This window comes from Urtica dioica, chromosome 5, assembly GCF_054948205.1.
Source record: "Urtica dioica subsp. dioica isolate 48M chromosome 5, U.dioica_male_clone48M_v1_H2, whole genome shotgun sequence".
NCBI classification, from domain to species: domain Eukaryota; kingdom Viridiplantae; phylum Streptophyta; class Magnoliopsida; order Rosales; family Urticaceae; genus Urtica; species Urtica dioica.
In genome coordinates this window covers 4,003,822-4,019,886 of record NC_142760.1, presented here as the reverse complement: position 1 = coordinate 4,019,886, position 16,065 = coordinate 4,003,822, and the positions used below count along the sequence as shown (strand labels likewise).

At 35.4% G+C, this 16,065-nt stretch overlaps 1 protein-coding gene across 1 annotated transcript; it reads left to right on the top strand.

Moving 5' to 3' along the window:
- Positions 1 to 2,386: 2,386 nt before the first annotated feature.
- On the top strand, positions 2,387 to 7,254 carry ATR2 (P450 reductase 2). Its single transcript, XM_089615943.1, has 18 exons — positions 2,387 to 3,003; positions 3,099 to 3,158; positions 3,259 to 3,335; positions 3,455 to 3,512; positions 3,631 to 3,714; positions 3,809 to 3,845; positions 3,968 to 4,037; positions 4,135 to 4,329; positions 4,431 to 4,523; positions 4,617 to 4,842; positions 4,966 to 5,049; positions 5,141 to 5,292; positions 5,540 to 5,636; positions 5,778 to 5,927; positions 6,018 to 6,095; positions 6,193 to 6,315; positions 6,414 to 6,527; positions 6,863 to 7,254. Exons 1-18 carry the CDS (start codon positions 2,632 to 2,634, stop codon positions 6,941 to 6,943), a joined length of 2,151 nt encoding a protein of 716 aa, XP_089472069.1. The 5' UTR covers positions 2,387 to 2,631; the 3' UTR covers positions 6,944 to 7,254.
- The last annotated feature ends 8,811 nt before the right edge of the window (positions 7,255 to 16,065 follow it).

Here is a 16,065-nt window from a genome sequence, read left to right as displayed (position 1 = left end):
AAACAAGAAAAAGCTAAAAAAAAAAAAAGAGAAATGCTCTAAAGGCTCCCTTCAGGTCGGATCTCACCGCAGCAACGGCGGCCGGGTCCTCGAGGGGCGGCGGCGGCGCCTCTAGCAACTCAAGGGTTTGCTGGTTTTACTTTTGGTTTCACGTTTGGAGAGAGAAAGGGGACTTGCGATAGAATAGATGACTTTTAAACTCTTATATTTTGAAGTTTGAGAATCTTCAAAATAAAGATGCCCATTGGAAATGCCCAATGTTTGATATGTAGTTAGCTTTTGATGTTGAATATGCTCTAAATTAGTGCTGTATCTTATATTCAAATGTTTTACAACGTTTTACACATATTCTAATGCATTGCTCTGTGCATTTTAAATTTTATTATAAAATACCATGAAAATTAATGCTAAAAAACATGGCCGACTATATTAGAACTTCAAGTAATCTAAACGTGAAACCGCTAGTTCTTGGGAAGTCAATGATGTCCATATAATTCAATAGTTTAGGAGAGTCTTAAAACTTGCTGCTCTACTTTGAATGTGGGATCTAGATATATATTATATTTTAAAATTTATTGCTGGTGATCTACATTTTTTCCCTCCTTTTTCACTTAGACCTTAAAGTCTTCTATGGACGACTACGATAAAGCATGTGCTAAAGAAACCATACTTGATGATATAAAATTCAATAAAAAAAGGATCGAGATCTTTCATTTCTAGATACAATAGTTTTGTAATCTTTTATTTCTTTTTCTTCCGAAAAAAAATTCAAAAATAGATATTTTATGTGTTCGTAGATTTGTAATTTTTATATTGCAAAATGGGTAGCTTTGATTATAGTACAAAGTATAATGGTTTAATTTGGTTTGAGCTAAGAAAAAAAATTAAACCTTTATTTACGAATGAATACTCGGTGGCTTAATCTTGGTAGCAAGACCCTGTTCAAGAGAATTCATATTAGAAGATGATGTTTCAAAAAAAAATCCATGGTTATTAAATATTTACCTTTGGAAACTGTATGAGATGAGTATAGTATAATTATAATTAAGACTAGCTGTGCATTTTGAGAAGACGGAAGAGATAGGTTTGCTACAAAATGGAAAATGCGTAACAAACCTCATTTACTCCATTGACTAACTAGAAACGATAAGCATTAATATAATGGATAACATCTCAATTAAACTGATATTTTCTAAATTTGTGCTTTCATCACTTTTAATATGATAAGTATTAGAGTAGCCTTAAAAAAATATATATATATATATATTAAAGGAATTATGAGAAAACCGAAGAGATATGTTTTGCTAGTCAGAGGAAAACGTGTAACAAGCCGCATTTACTCCAATGACTAACTACTAAAAGAAGAGATTCAATTAACTTAGGTTAACCTTTAACCGAAAATTTAGGTTAAAGGTTAACCGTTTAACCGATTTTTTTTAATTAGGTTAACCGAAATTAACCGAATTAACCGAATTATTTTAATATATTTTATTCAATATTTAAATTTATTTAAGAAATTAATGCCTTTAATTTCATTATAATTAATTTAATTAGTAAATTGATATAATTAATTTTTAAAAAATTATTATAAATTCGTATATAAATTTTAATAAATTTCAGTTTAACTAAATTAAATTTTGTTAATAGATATTATTAATTATAATTAAAGTTAAATTAATTAATTTAATTTGAAAAATAATATATTTTATTTTTTTTATTTAATAAGTCTTATAATCTAGGTTAACCGAAAATTAACCTGGTTAAAATTAACCGAACGGTTAATTTTAACCGAAATCGCAGTTAAAATTAACCGTTCGGTTAATTTTAACCGGTTAATTTAGGTTAAAAAATAAATAAAAAAGATTAGTTTAAAAGAATTTGCATCTTTAGTAACTACTAGAAAAATAGATTTTAACACAACTATTATCAAATACATGTATTTGATTAAAATAAAAAATTAAAAATTGAACAATTTTATTATTAAATAAGTTGTATAACAATCATAATTTATAATTTTGTGACAAATCACTTATAAAATGTAGAACAAATAGATCACATAATTTTGTATTTGTTACCGATGTTAAAAATTACGTGATAAATCGGTTTTAAAATAAAAACGAGCACAAAAAATGTAATTTAATAAAAAAATAATTCTCTCTTGATTTTAAAAATAAAAATATTAAATTTTGGATTTTATTTATTTTGATAAAGTGAAATAACTCAGTTATTTCCAAAAAAAAAAAAAGATAAAATATAATACGCGGAGAGAGAGAGAGAGTGTTTGTGTGTGTTAACCATGGTTAGACGCGGTGTTAGGTGGGTTTGACTAGTCGGGTTTGGTAAGCGTTTGGTTTGGTCACAATACCCACACAGACAAACACACACACACACACAAAGACGCTTACGCACGAACACATATATAAGCCTTCCCTTCCAATTTCACTCTCTTCATAACATAACTCTCTCTCTCTCTCCAACTACCCCAACCACCAGCGACGCAAAGGAGAGAGAGAAGAGAAGAGAAGCGAAGCGAAGCGAAGAGAAGAGAAGCGAAGAGACGAGAGAAAAGAATCACCACCGCCAATACGAAGCTGCTCTGAATCCGGCGATCAGGAAATCCCGTCCTCGGCCATGGAATCTTCGTCCTCGAGCTCGATGAAGCTCTCGCCTCTGGATCTGATGGCCGCCTTGATCAGAGGCGGCAAGCTCGACCCTTCCAACACCTCCGCCGGAGGCTCCGCCGGCGCGGGAGCCGGCGATATCGCGGCGTTGATTCTAGAGAATCGCGAGCTCGTCGCGATCCTCACCACCTCCGTCGCGGTCCTGATCGGCTGCGTCGTCGTCCTGGTGTGGCGGCGATCCGGCTCTCAGAAGGCGAGGCCGCTCGAGGTCCCGAAGCCGCTGATTGTCAAGGTACCGGAAAACGATGAGGTCGACGATGGGAAGAAGAAGGTCACGATATTCTTCGGCACTCAGACCGGTACCGCCGAGGGTTTCGCTAAGGTCTCGGGGATTTTTTCTTCTTTCATTTTTGTTTTTATTCATTTTGATTCCAATTTTATGGATTCGATGTTGATTGGCTGCCTTTAATTCGACAGGCTTTGGCTGACGAGGCAAAATCGCGGTATGAGAAAGCTGTTTTTAAAGTTGTTGATATGGTACGTTTCGAAGAATTTTCACTTTTTTTTTTTTTTTTGCCTTTTGATTTCGATGCTTTTGGCTTTTGCTGATTCGTTGTGATTTGATGGGGTGATTCAGGACGATTATGCCGCGGATGACGATGAATATGAGGAGAAATTGAAGAAAGAGAGCTTTGCCTTCTTCTTCTTGGCTACGTGAGTTTCCATATAGCGAAATTTAATTTTTTTTTTTTTTGTCTAAAAATCAAATCTTTCTTAACGTTATGTGGTTGGTTGGTGAGTGATTCGGTTTGGTTTGACTTGTTTATGTGTAGATATGGTGATGGTGAGCCAACGGATAATGCCGCCAGATTTTACAAATGGTTCTCTGAGGTAAAAAAAATAATAATTGAGCTTAAGAGCTGTTTTGAGAAGTTGGTGAACCGGTATTCTATTGTAGTTGTTTATATGAATGTTGGTTATTGAGGTGTGATTGTGGCGTCATTGATAGGGTAAAGAGAGAGGCGAATGCTTTAAGAATCTGAAGTACGGAGTGTTTGGCCTTGGGAACAGACAGTATGAGCACTTTAATAAGGTTTGTATTAATAATTTGGTTTTACTCTATCCACTGGTTGCCTTTTTTTTCATTTTTTTCACAGCTCAAATATCTGTACTTGTGTGAACGACAGGTAGCCAAGGTCGTTGATGATATCCTTGTCGAACAAGGTAAGTTTGATGCTTGATTGTGATGAACAGCTCTCTATTAGTGAGATATCATGATATCATATTGGTGAACTTAATGCCAGTGATTAATGGAATTTAATTTCTTCAAATATATGTATATCCAGGTGCTCAGCGTCTTGTTCCAGTGGGGCTTGGCGATGATGATCAATGCATTGAGGATGACTTCACTGCGTGGTACAGATAACTTCCAATACTTGGAATAAATAGTTCACTTTTTTGCAATCTGTTGAAAACTAATACGTTTCCTCGCACTGATTTATGTGCGATATAGGCGAGAACTGGTATGGCCGGAGTTGGATCAGTTGCTTAGGGACGAGGATGACGCAACAACTGCTTCTACTCCTTACACTGCTGCTGTGCTGGAATACCGTGTAGAATTTCTTGATCCTATTGACCCACAGCTCGAGAATAAGAGCTGGGCTAATGCAAACGGTCACGCTGTTGTTGATGCTCAGCACCCATGCCGGTAAGTTTAAATGATACATTTTGAGGAGCATAGAATGCGTGATTAATTCTGCAAATTTTATTATATTTACTCTGACGTGAGCTCTGTTTTGTTTCTTATAGGGCTGATGTCGCCATAAGAAAGGAACTTCACACTCCCGAATCGGATCGTTCTTGCATTCATCTGGAATTTGATATTTCTGGCAGTGGTGTTTCGTAAGTTGTTTTGGCCGACTTTTTAACAGATATGAGTTAGCCATAATTACAAATATTTACATTTATGGAATTCTATCACTTTATTCTTTTCAGGTACGAGACTGGTGACCATGTTGGTGTTTACTGCGAAAACCTTAGCGAAACTGTTGAAGAGGCTGTGAATTTATTAGGCCTGTCACCTGAAACATACTTTTCGGTTCACACTGATAAAGAGGATGGTACGCCAGCCAGTGGAAGTTCCTTGCCCCCTCCTTTCCCTCCATGCACCTTAAGAACAGCACTGGCGCGCTATGCAGATCTTCTAAACTCTCCTAAGAAGGTTAGTATCTCTTTTTCTTTTGATTACTTTTTAGGCCCAGAATTTTTGTTCATTATTATAAATTGCTAGTAGCGAACGTTTACGTAATTTGCATCCTAATTTCCTTTATAAATTGTGCTCCAGTCGGCTCTGCTTGCTTTGGCTGCTCATGCTTCGGATCCAGCTGAAGCTGATCGATTAAGACATCTTGCATCACCTGCTGGGAAGGTTTGTAATTTTAATGCTATTCATTTCACATAGTCCAGCTCGGTTTTCTTTACTATGAACATGCCTTAACTCGTGATACATATTAATGCAGGATGAATATTCTCAATGGGTCGTTGCTAGCCAGAGAAGCTTGCTTGAAGTCCTGGCTGAATTTCCTTCAGCCAAGCCTCCACTTGGTGTATTCTTTGCAGCAGTGGCTCCGCGGTTACAGCCCAGATACTATTCAATTTCATCTTCGCCAAAGTAAGAGGACCGCTATTAATCTTAAACTCTCTCCTCTTGCATGATCTTGAAACCTAAATCATTAGAGGCACAACTGAAAAAAGCACATAACAAGAAATTTTCAACGCCCATGGCAATATATTCGAACACTTGAAACATGGTGCCCCAAATGTCATTGTCTTCCTTATCTGAGTATTTGCATTCTTTCTCTGCTTTACGTTGTAGTACTCGGTTTCTGTTCTTACCATGTTCTCGATTATTACAACAGATTCGCTCCTTCTCGGATTCACGTTACCTGTGCGTTAGTACATGAGAAAACACCTGCTGGACGTATTCACAAAGGAGTGTGTTCTACATGGATGAAGGTACCCATTTTGCCTTCGACACAACCGTTTTCAAATTTGGGAATACAGCTTGAATGTATATGTTTGTATTGACTACAACAAGTACAACTTTATATCAATGGACGTAATCCAAATAATGCCACTTTTTATATTATATTTCAGAATGCAGTGCCCCGTGAGAAAAGCGATGATTGTAGTTGGGCGCCTATATTCGTTAGACAGTCAAACTTTAAACTTCCTGCAGATAATAGTGTACCTATAATCATGATCGGTCCCGGCACCGGATTGGCTCCTTTCAGAGGATTCCTCCAGGTACATATCATCTAGACTCGTTCTGTATTATGAGTTTTGTTATTTTGTCTCTTTTCTCCGTTTCTGACCCATTTGCGGACCAAATATCAGGAAAGATTAGCTCTCAAAGAATCTGGAGCAGATTTGGGACACTCTGTATTGTTCTTTGGATGCAGAAACCGTAGAATGGTACGCGCACATTTATCACATTAATTACAACTTTTTTTTTTCTTTAAATTTTATGGCGTGCTTCATGTCTTAATTAATCTATACATATAATTTGCAGGACTATATTTACGAGAACGAATTGAGCAACTTTGTGGAAACCGGCGCCCTTTCTGATCTAGTCGTTGCATTCTCTCGGGAAGGATCAACTAAGGAATACGTTCAGCATAAAATGATGCAAAAGGTTACAACTTGCCGGGTTCAAATTTATATTTCTAGGCTGGAATTTGTGTTCAGTTGATTACGGTTTCTGATTTTTTTTTTCTATGCTTCTGAATTCAGGCTTCTGAAATATGGGACATGATATCTCGAGGAGCGTATGTTTATGTATGCGGTGACGCCAAGGGCATGGCCAGAGATGTCCACCGAGTCTTGCACACTATTGCGCAAGAGCAGGTATGTCTCTTTCGCATCGTTTATAAATATAGTTGACCAAAATTTCATATGTATCACATGTCTCTTACATTCTCAAAACGGATCATAAACTTCCCTTAAGTTTACTTCTCTCCTATCTTTACTATTTAATTCAATTTCAACTCATCCCCTTGTATTATACTTGATAATATCTATAAAAACATTACTTTCTATTTTTTTTTTCCTTCATAGAATGTAGTTTTGAGAAAAAGCCCTTGATAATTATGTTATAACAAGAGAAATTTGGACTTTTAGCCTTTAGATTTGTTAACAAGTAAATAAACTAGTCTAATGTGTTTATATATGTGGGATTTCAGGGATCGCTCGACAGTTCGAAAGCCGAAAGTTTGGTTAAAAATCTGCAAATGAATGGGAGGTATCTGCGTGATGTTTGGTGATAAACTTATTCATTCCATTCGTGGCCGAGCCGAATATGGTGTTTGGATGGATGGAAATCCGTCATTGATTGGGCGAATATTAATTTACGATGACGCTCCTTCATTGGCAAAATTAAAGCGGTTCTGTGATTCTTTTGATTCTCTTCCTATGTGAAATTTTTTGGTTCTTGTAATTTATATATAGATTATGAAACAATAATGTTATATGTTTTAGGCCAATAGCTTTTGGGCACTAATTTTGTTTGTGTGAACCATTAAGGTTCAGACGACGGACTATGATCTTTGTTTGGTATATGCTACAGTTACAATGATATATATAAATAATATATAAATATATATATCTAAATATATATTATATATAACGTTGGAGTTTGGCATCTTCGGTTCTTTTGGTTAGAGGCTGGCTTCTCTTCAAGTAGCGCCGTTTTAGTATTTAAAATATTCGGGCTAAAATGTTTATATCAACATATGAAAAAGTAATATATATATATTTGGATTAACAATAGTGGTATATTATAAAAAAATATTGGGGCAAAATATTTTTAGGTTTTATGATCTCAGATCTTGAACAAGTAAATAGATTTCAGATCATACCTAGATTTATATGTTGAGCTCAATATATTATTTCATATTTTTAATTTAATTGGAAATATATATATTATAAAACTTGAGTAGGATTAGGAAATTCGAATAAGAAAAGAGAGGATTAGGAGAAAAAATTAGGATTAGGAACTCTAGTTAAGAGTTTAATATGAACTAGATTACTTTGAGCTTTGGAATGACAAAGAAACATCCAAACCCTAAAGTTAAAGCCATGACCAATAAACTTAAATCATCGTCAGTAAATGAAGACTCAAAACGAAATTCATTTCGGATGTGAGTAGTTTATTTTCGTTTGGTTTGTTTGTTATTTTTTTCAGATTTATTTCCAGGTTTTCAAAAAAAAAAAAAAAATAGTAATGTATCAGATAGATTATTCATGACCATGTAAATAAACTTGAAATATGAAATATAAAAGAAAAATAAAAAATATCTCATTGATGGTAGTTTTGTATCAACAAATATAAGAAAGTTATAATTTTGGATTAATTTTGACATTATATTTTGGTCCAAAAATATTGAACATGTCGTAGTTTAGGAATAATCTTTTTTATATATTCATGTATTTGTTGATGAGAAATTTCATTTTGTAGACTCAAAAGTTATGAAAATATCTCAATTAGACTCACTATTTCAGAAATATCTAAAATTAGACTTTTGTACCAATTTTGGACAAAAATACCATTTCAAGGTAATATAACCATTTTCACTTCACTTCATTCCCTACTTCTTTTCATCTCTCATTCTCTCTCATTTCCTCTCGTTTTCATCATTTTCGAGTACCCAATTCGTTCAATCCCGTCGAAATGGGTTAGTATGCTCTTTCATTCATCTTTTATAGTTATGTTAATATAGTTTGTGTAGAAAAATAAAGTTGGAAGATTTAGGTCAAAGAACCCGGAATTTAACGTTATTTTCGATGAAATCCGATAGTTTATGATGAAATTTAAGTACTATTTCCGATGAAATTCAAGCTCAAATTCCAACAAGATCTGACAGGATCTGGCATGATCTGGCAGGATCCAGAAATCCGACAGGATCTGGCAGGATCCGACAGGCTGCCAGAAATCCGATCAGATCTGGTGGGATTCGGCGGGATCCGACAGTGTCCCATGAAAATGAAAAAATCCGGTATTTTTTTTATTTAATGTATTTATGTGATATTTCTTGCAGTTTTATTGATGGTTAACGACACATGGGAGAGAAATGGACACTTATACGTGTTCAAAAACGCAAGAACATTTCTTCTTGAAGTTTCGAAAGAGACGACGTACACGGGGTTAGTCGACAAGGTGTACAATAGAGTCGATATAGACAGATCAAAGTATGACTTAAAGTTAGAAGTTCCATATGAAGCGGGTAATATACCGATTGAGCCTGCTTTGTTGAAGGACAATATTGATGTTAAGTATTATACGAAGTGCAAAAGTCGTAGAAAATATACACTTTGTGTAACTTTGATATCGAAAGAAATCATAGCGTTAAGTGCAAACAAAGTAGATGAAGGAAAAAAATGTTATCAATGAAGAGTTGCCTCGTGTTGAACTCAACAAGAGACGAAAGAATTTGATAATCACCGATCGAGATGATGAAGTATACGTGCATGACAGAGATTATTATCACAACAACGAGGAACATGATGAAGAACAAAATAACAAGGTTGACGAAGATAAAAGTGACTGGAGAGAAGATGGACACAACAGTGACAAAGAAACAGAATTTGAAGAGTAATTTGCGAATCATGAAGAATACAAAGATTTTGTTAAACATTTTGCAGTACCATCAGGACACGGTGAACCATCAAAACAAGGTGAACCGTCACGTGACCCTCGTAAAGATGTTTCACAAACGGATTTCGTGCCTTATTCATGGGAAGCCCCTAACTTCACAGCCGATGATGTTGTCAAAGAAGAACGTAATGAAGGTCCAAGTCTGTTTGTCATATTCTTCCACAGGTAATAAAAATAATGAGATCTACTTATAATATGGCAAATGTTATGTTATATATTTTATAACCATTGATTATATGCAATAGGTAGCACATAAGATATATACCTTGGGAAAAAGTTTGAGTCAAAGAAACAGATGAAACAACAGATTCATGTTTTTGCTCTAAAAAATAATTTTGAGTTTAGAGTGAAATCGTCTTAAAAAAAGAGATGGTATGTCATATGCAAAAATGATATGTGCATTTAGAAGCTGATGGGTGTTGTGCAGTGGTCTGATATGTGGCAAATAACGTCGTATGAGAGTAGACATTCTTGCGCACGTGTGGTTCGAATAGAAGGTCATAGAGGAGCTGTACCTTGGGCTATTGGGCACGTCTTCAAAGATAAGTACAACATTAGCTCCATGGCTTAATATTCAGAGCACAACGTAAGAGAAGAAGTCAAGACAAGATGAGGTGTTGGCATATCGTACTTGAAAGCTTGGAGAACAAGGGAGAAAGCAATTTCTTACGTAAGGGGTACGCCAGAAGAATCTTATCAGAAGTTACCATCTTGGTTATACATGTTGGATGCAGAAGAATCCAGGGACTCTTACGGCGTTTGTGAAAGATGGCGATAGATTCAAATACACGTTATTTTCTATTGGTGCGAGTCGTAGAGGGTTCAAGTCTTGTCGACCGGTCATATCATTAGACGGTGCATTTTTTAAGACAAAATACGGTGGACAGTTGCTATATCTACTACAAATATGGGCATCAGGTGCGACAAAAGTCGCACCTGATGCCTAAGGAAGAGAGGCTGCGGAGGACCGGCACGGAGGAGAGGACCGGCGCGGACTTGGACGTCGGAGAAGACCGGTACGCGTGGTGGCTCGGAGAAGAGAGAGGGAGAGAGGGAGCGAGGTCGCAGAGGGAGGGAGAGTCGCAGAGAGAGAGAGAGAGAGATGGAGGGAGAGTGGCAGAGGGAGAGAGAGAGGGAAGGAGAGTCGCAGAGAGAGATAGAGAGGGGCTGTTGGGTGTTGGGGCTGTTGTGAAGAAGATGAAGAAGACGCAGCTTTAAAAACTAACCCTAGTAATCAGGTGCGACAAGTCGCACCTGATACTCAAATAGGTGCGACTAGTCACACCTAAAAAAGATAATAGGTGCGACTAGTCGCACCTGAAAGTAAAAAAAAAAAAATAAATAAATACCACGTCAGACAAATGAAAAAAATGAGGGGGAGAAGTTGAGCGCTTATTTTTTTTAAGACTTTCAGGTGCGACTAGTCGCACCTGAAAGTTTTCAAAACTATTGGGTGCGACTAGTCGCACCCAATACCACTTAAAATCAGCGAATTTTTTTTCATTTTTTGGAGACCTTTGGGTGCGACAAGACGCACCTGTTGCCCATTTAGGTGCGACTTGTCGCACCTAATGCCCCTCCGCACCAGAAAGGCTTATTTGTCGTAGTGTATGCGCAATTGCGATGGATGCTAATTCTCAGTTATATCCACTTGCATTCGGGGTAGTAGATAGCGAGTGTCATGCTTCGTGGATTTGGTTTTTTAGAAAGTTGAGAGAAGCTATCGGTGAAGACGTTGAAGAGTTGGTGTTCATATCCGATCGACATGGTAGCATCATACATGGCGTCGAAGTGGTGTTCCCCATTATCCCTCATGGAACATGCTTCCATCGTCTCAAACTAAATGTCCAACATAAATTCAAGACCGATCATTGTGGCATTAAACTGTATGATGCCGCTTATGCCTTCAATAAACGGGCTTTCGAAGCTCATTTTCGGTAATTGTCCTTTTCTTGGCGGATTTGTCCGTTGGTTTACACAGTAGCGGTTCAAGTCCACCTAGAGGGCGGACAAAGTCTCTGCCTACGTGATGTTCCCCAATGGCAAATAATAGAAGAACGACAAGTCCTCAACCATGTAGAGATACTTGTCGTTGATGACTCTATTGTGTTCTACTCCGAGGAGATACCCAAAGACAAACACGCACAATCCGAGTTTGTACGCGTCCTCCGGATCTTGACATGTCTTGAACGCGTTCATCAAGACTTTGAACTTGGCGTTTCGCACGCCGTTCAATTGATCGATCACGAGCCTATCACTCATTCGCTCGTTTTGCTCCTCCGCCGTCGGACCGTCTCCCATACTGGATCCGCTGATCAACGCGTATTCGAGTCTTTCGAATCTCACGCGTTTATTTCCCAATCCGAAGTGAATCTCACCCCTTTTCGTTGACTCGATCTTTCGAAGAAGAAGATAGTGTAAGAGTACCGTAGAGAAATTTAGCGTCATCGCCTCGAAGAATTGAGCGAACGGAGTCTCAGCAATCCTTTGAAGTAGATCAAGAGTGGTGAATTTTTCTTTCACAATCTTCAAGATTTCCGAACCACTATATGTGATTCGACCCGGAAAATTACTCACATAGAAACGTCAATTTGTCCTAAAACACGAATTATAACAAGATTAATCACGTAATATATAACAAATAATTTTAAAAAATCAACTAATAAATTATTAAAAAAAAATATCATTGATTCATTCTTTATAACGTAATTAATTTTCTTTACGTTGTGTACCAAATTTACGTTTCATGATCTTGAACCAGTTGTCTCCTACTAAAAACACAACTAAACGTTGAAAAAAGAAAATAAAATACAGCGTAGGAGGTCGGAGACGATCGGATCCCGTCAGAAGTCGGAGACGGCCGGATCTCGTCGGATCCCATCTCGTTGAAGACCATCGGATCCCGTCGGACATGGGCGTTGAAGACCGTCGGATCCCGTCGGATCTCGTCGGGTACCCAAAATTTCCAGAAATTCGACAACCCTAAAACTTAGTTTTACCTCTAAATCACATATAAATCAACTTAAATAACTAATTATCTTGTATTATATCATCCTACACAACTAAAACCATGAAAAAAAACCATAAAAAACTAACTTTTTTGACATTTATGGTGGTGGTTGAGTTCTTGAGAGGTTGAAGAAGATGGTGGTTAAAGATAATGGTCGGAGACGGTCGGATTTCGGTTGTTGAGGTCGGATTTGTGGAGGTGGTGGTCGGGTCTCGTCGGATTTTGAGAGGGGGAGGGGGGGGCTTTTTTTTTTTTTTTTTTTTTTTTTTTTTTCTTTTTTTGAGAGTGAGTGTGAGTGAGAAAGAAAGGTTGAAGATGATGGTCGGAGACGGTCGGTTTCGGTTGTTGAGGTCGGATTTGTGGAGGTGGTGGTCGGGTCTCGTCGGATTTTGAGAGGAGAGGGGGGCGTTTTTTTTTTTTTTTTTTTTTTTTAAAAAAGAGTGAGTGTGAGTGAGAATGAGAAAGAGAAAGAGAGGGGTTTTAATGGGTTGGGGGTAATTTTATCCAAAATTGGTACAAAAGTCAAATTTTGGATATTTCTCAACTATGGAGTCTAATTGAGATATTTTCATAACTATTGGGTCTACAAAATGAAATTTCTCTTGTTGATAGGCTGGGATAGATGTCCATACCATTAATTGGACCTAGTTTGAGTCGATAAAAAAATTGTGTACAATTTGGAGCTTTTTGTTCGAATTGGCACTCAGTACTCAACCTTAATAATCGAACGAAAGAAATCATCAAAAGGTCAGCTCATAGGCGAATTCTACTTCTGTTCTTCGACAAAGAAGGAGAATATACAACGTCACGAATAACAAGTTCGCAGCAACAAAGCTGGCTCTTCTCAGGGATGTCTTTTGGCAATGAACGAGGATTCGACAGTTACACTCTACAAATCGGGTTTTGGAAGAGACGATTGCATTATAATTTAGTTTCCGCATCTGTATTCAGTGCTTTACGTTCAAGAGGTTGATCCAAGTGTAGAAGCTAATATGGATTAGGGTCGGCCCGACTGTGAAGCCGATTAAGCCATCGGTTAAGGCCCACGAAATTTGAGGAACAAAAGGCCCCAAACCTTTTTATTTTTTATTTTTGGGTAATCTAGATAACTAACCATTTTAAAACGTTGTAATTTCAATATGGCCAATGTTTTGAAAATTTTAGCTAATTAGCCATGACATGATAACCTTTTACCAAAATATCCTTAATTTTTTATTTTCATAAATAGAAAAAAAAATAATTAAAATCCCATAAATTAAATAACTGCTTCCCTAATAAACACAATCAATTATTTCTCATATTTAAAAAGCACTAATACTCATACCATTATTTCACAAAATTAAGAAGAAAAAAAAACACAACCCTTCCAAATTAAAAAAAAAAAAAAAATCTTAACTCTTTGTTTTCTATGACCCGAAATCTGGAAATGTATAAATTTATTGACGATTATTAACAATAATTAATTGAGTTGAAGTACAACGATTGAGAAGAAAAATCCCAAAAATCAAAGAAAACAAGTAACCTGTTCATTATCAATAATTAATGTGATAAACTATTCACGATTTTGAAAGAAGATAAACTCGAATACAATTGAAATCTAGTAAATTATTAATGTTAATTAACACGTATTTACTATGTTGAACAAAACACTATTAAAAAATTAAAAACCAAAATAAAAAGGTTTAGAAAGGAGTGAGAATTATATAACATATAAATAGTATAATAATAACATAAAATATGGGAAGAAGATTGATGCACGGCTTCCAATCTCACTGCTACGCCGATAATGTCAAGCCTTTCTTTTCTTTCTAGTTAACCAACTTTAGCACAATTGTTTTGCTATATCTTATACTGATTGTGTCATACAATCTGAAAGTCGGCCAAAAAAATTTCATGAGAGAGAGAGAGATCAATAGATAAGAGAGAGAGCCCCTCAAAAAAATAATATATATATATATATATATAGAGAGAGAGAGAGAGAGAGAGAGAGAGAGAGAGAGAGAGAGAGAGAGAGAGAGAGAGAGAATTTGGAGTCAAAATATAGGAGAGAGAGCTTGATAGATATGAAAAAGAGAATAACTACTTCCTCAAAATAATTTTTAGGAGTCAAAACAATTAAAATTAATTAACAAAAATAATATATAATATATATATATATTTAAATTGATTCCAAAAAATTAAAAAAAGACAAAAATAAAAAAAATATGCCACGTAATTTATTTGGTTATATGTTTAATATTTTTTAAACTTTAGATAGATTGAAATTCTCACGTTTTTGAAGTTGTTTAATTGGTGCTAAATGTCGCTTAGTCATTTTTTTTTAAGGCAGCTTTGCTGCAGAGGGGATTGAACCCACGACCTCCACACAGGAGGTGGTGTGGAATTACCACTAGGCTATCCTAGGTATCACCGCTTAGTCATTATTAGGCATCAAATTTTATTCAAATAAGACTCAATTTACTCTTTGGTTTTGGCCCATTTGATGTTGGTCATATAAAATAAAATAAAGCCCATTTATTATTACTATAAAAATAAAAAATTCGGTAATTAGCTAATTAAAAGGTTTGAAATTGCTATATACACTACGTTACGTAAATCTTAGGTAAATAGCCACAAACATGACGTGACGTTCCTGATTTGCCCTTTCATTGAAATAAAATGGTGGAGTATTTACGTCAATTTACATGTGTAAATACATGAACGTGGCTATTTACCTAAGATTTACGAAACGTTTGCTATATAGCAATGTGAAACTGTAAAAACCTTATAAAAAAAGGTAATGAATTCACTTAGGCATTATTGGGACTAAAAGCCTCGAACAATTGGACGTTATTGTGACTTTACACTAGGAGTGTGAGAATATACTTTACATATTGTAGTATTTTTTTTTTTTTTGAGGAAATAGTATTTTCTAATTTTGAGCCTTTGAAAAAGTGTTTGAAGCTTAAACTATGAGGTGAAATTTGATAAATTAAGTTCCATTTTTATGTTAATTTTTATGATCCCCAAACTTTTTTACTCTTCAGCATTATTGATTGTTTGGGAGGTTTAGATACAAACACATTAAATCACATTCACTAATATGAGGAAAACAAAAGAGAAAAAGACAACCATCAATTGACTTCCAGTGATTTTTCATTGAATTTTCAGATTCTATCTTTCTAATTCGATTATTTGAGGCTTTAACTTTTTTGTGTTATTGTACTTTTTTTTTTTTTTCTTTTTGTGTATTGATTTGCTTTTAGAACAAAAATGATCATGTAATGTCATAAATATGTTTCGGGTTGTGAAAAAAATAAAAGAGAAGAAAAATTACTTACATTATAAAATAGAGCTCTTAGAAAAAAAATTCAAATAAATAAAGATATGGTAACCATATATAAACCAATAAATGAAGAAGTGTGTGAGTATGAAAACCAAGGATGGCATTTTCGTGATCGTGTCGTAACCGTGTCGTGTTAATTGTGTTTGCAAATATAATTGTTAGAACTAAATCCGACCATTTATTAATCGTGTTTGAAATCTAAATCTAAATCCGACCATTTATTCTTTTTTAGATCGATATCCGTTTAAATTAAACCCATTTAATAGTTGTGTTTAATGGTTTATTTAATTGTGTTTAGACATCTGAACTTCATTAATTGTGATTAAATTATCAAAAACATAATCATAAGATAAAAAAAAAGTCTTAAAAAATAAAAATATCTCAAACATAGTAGTCA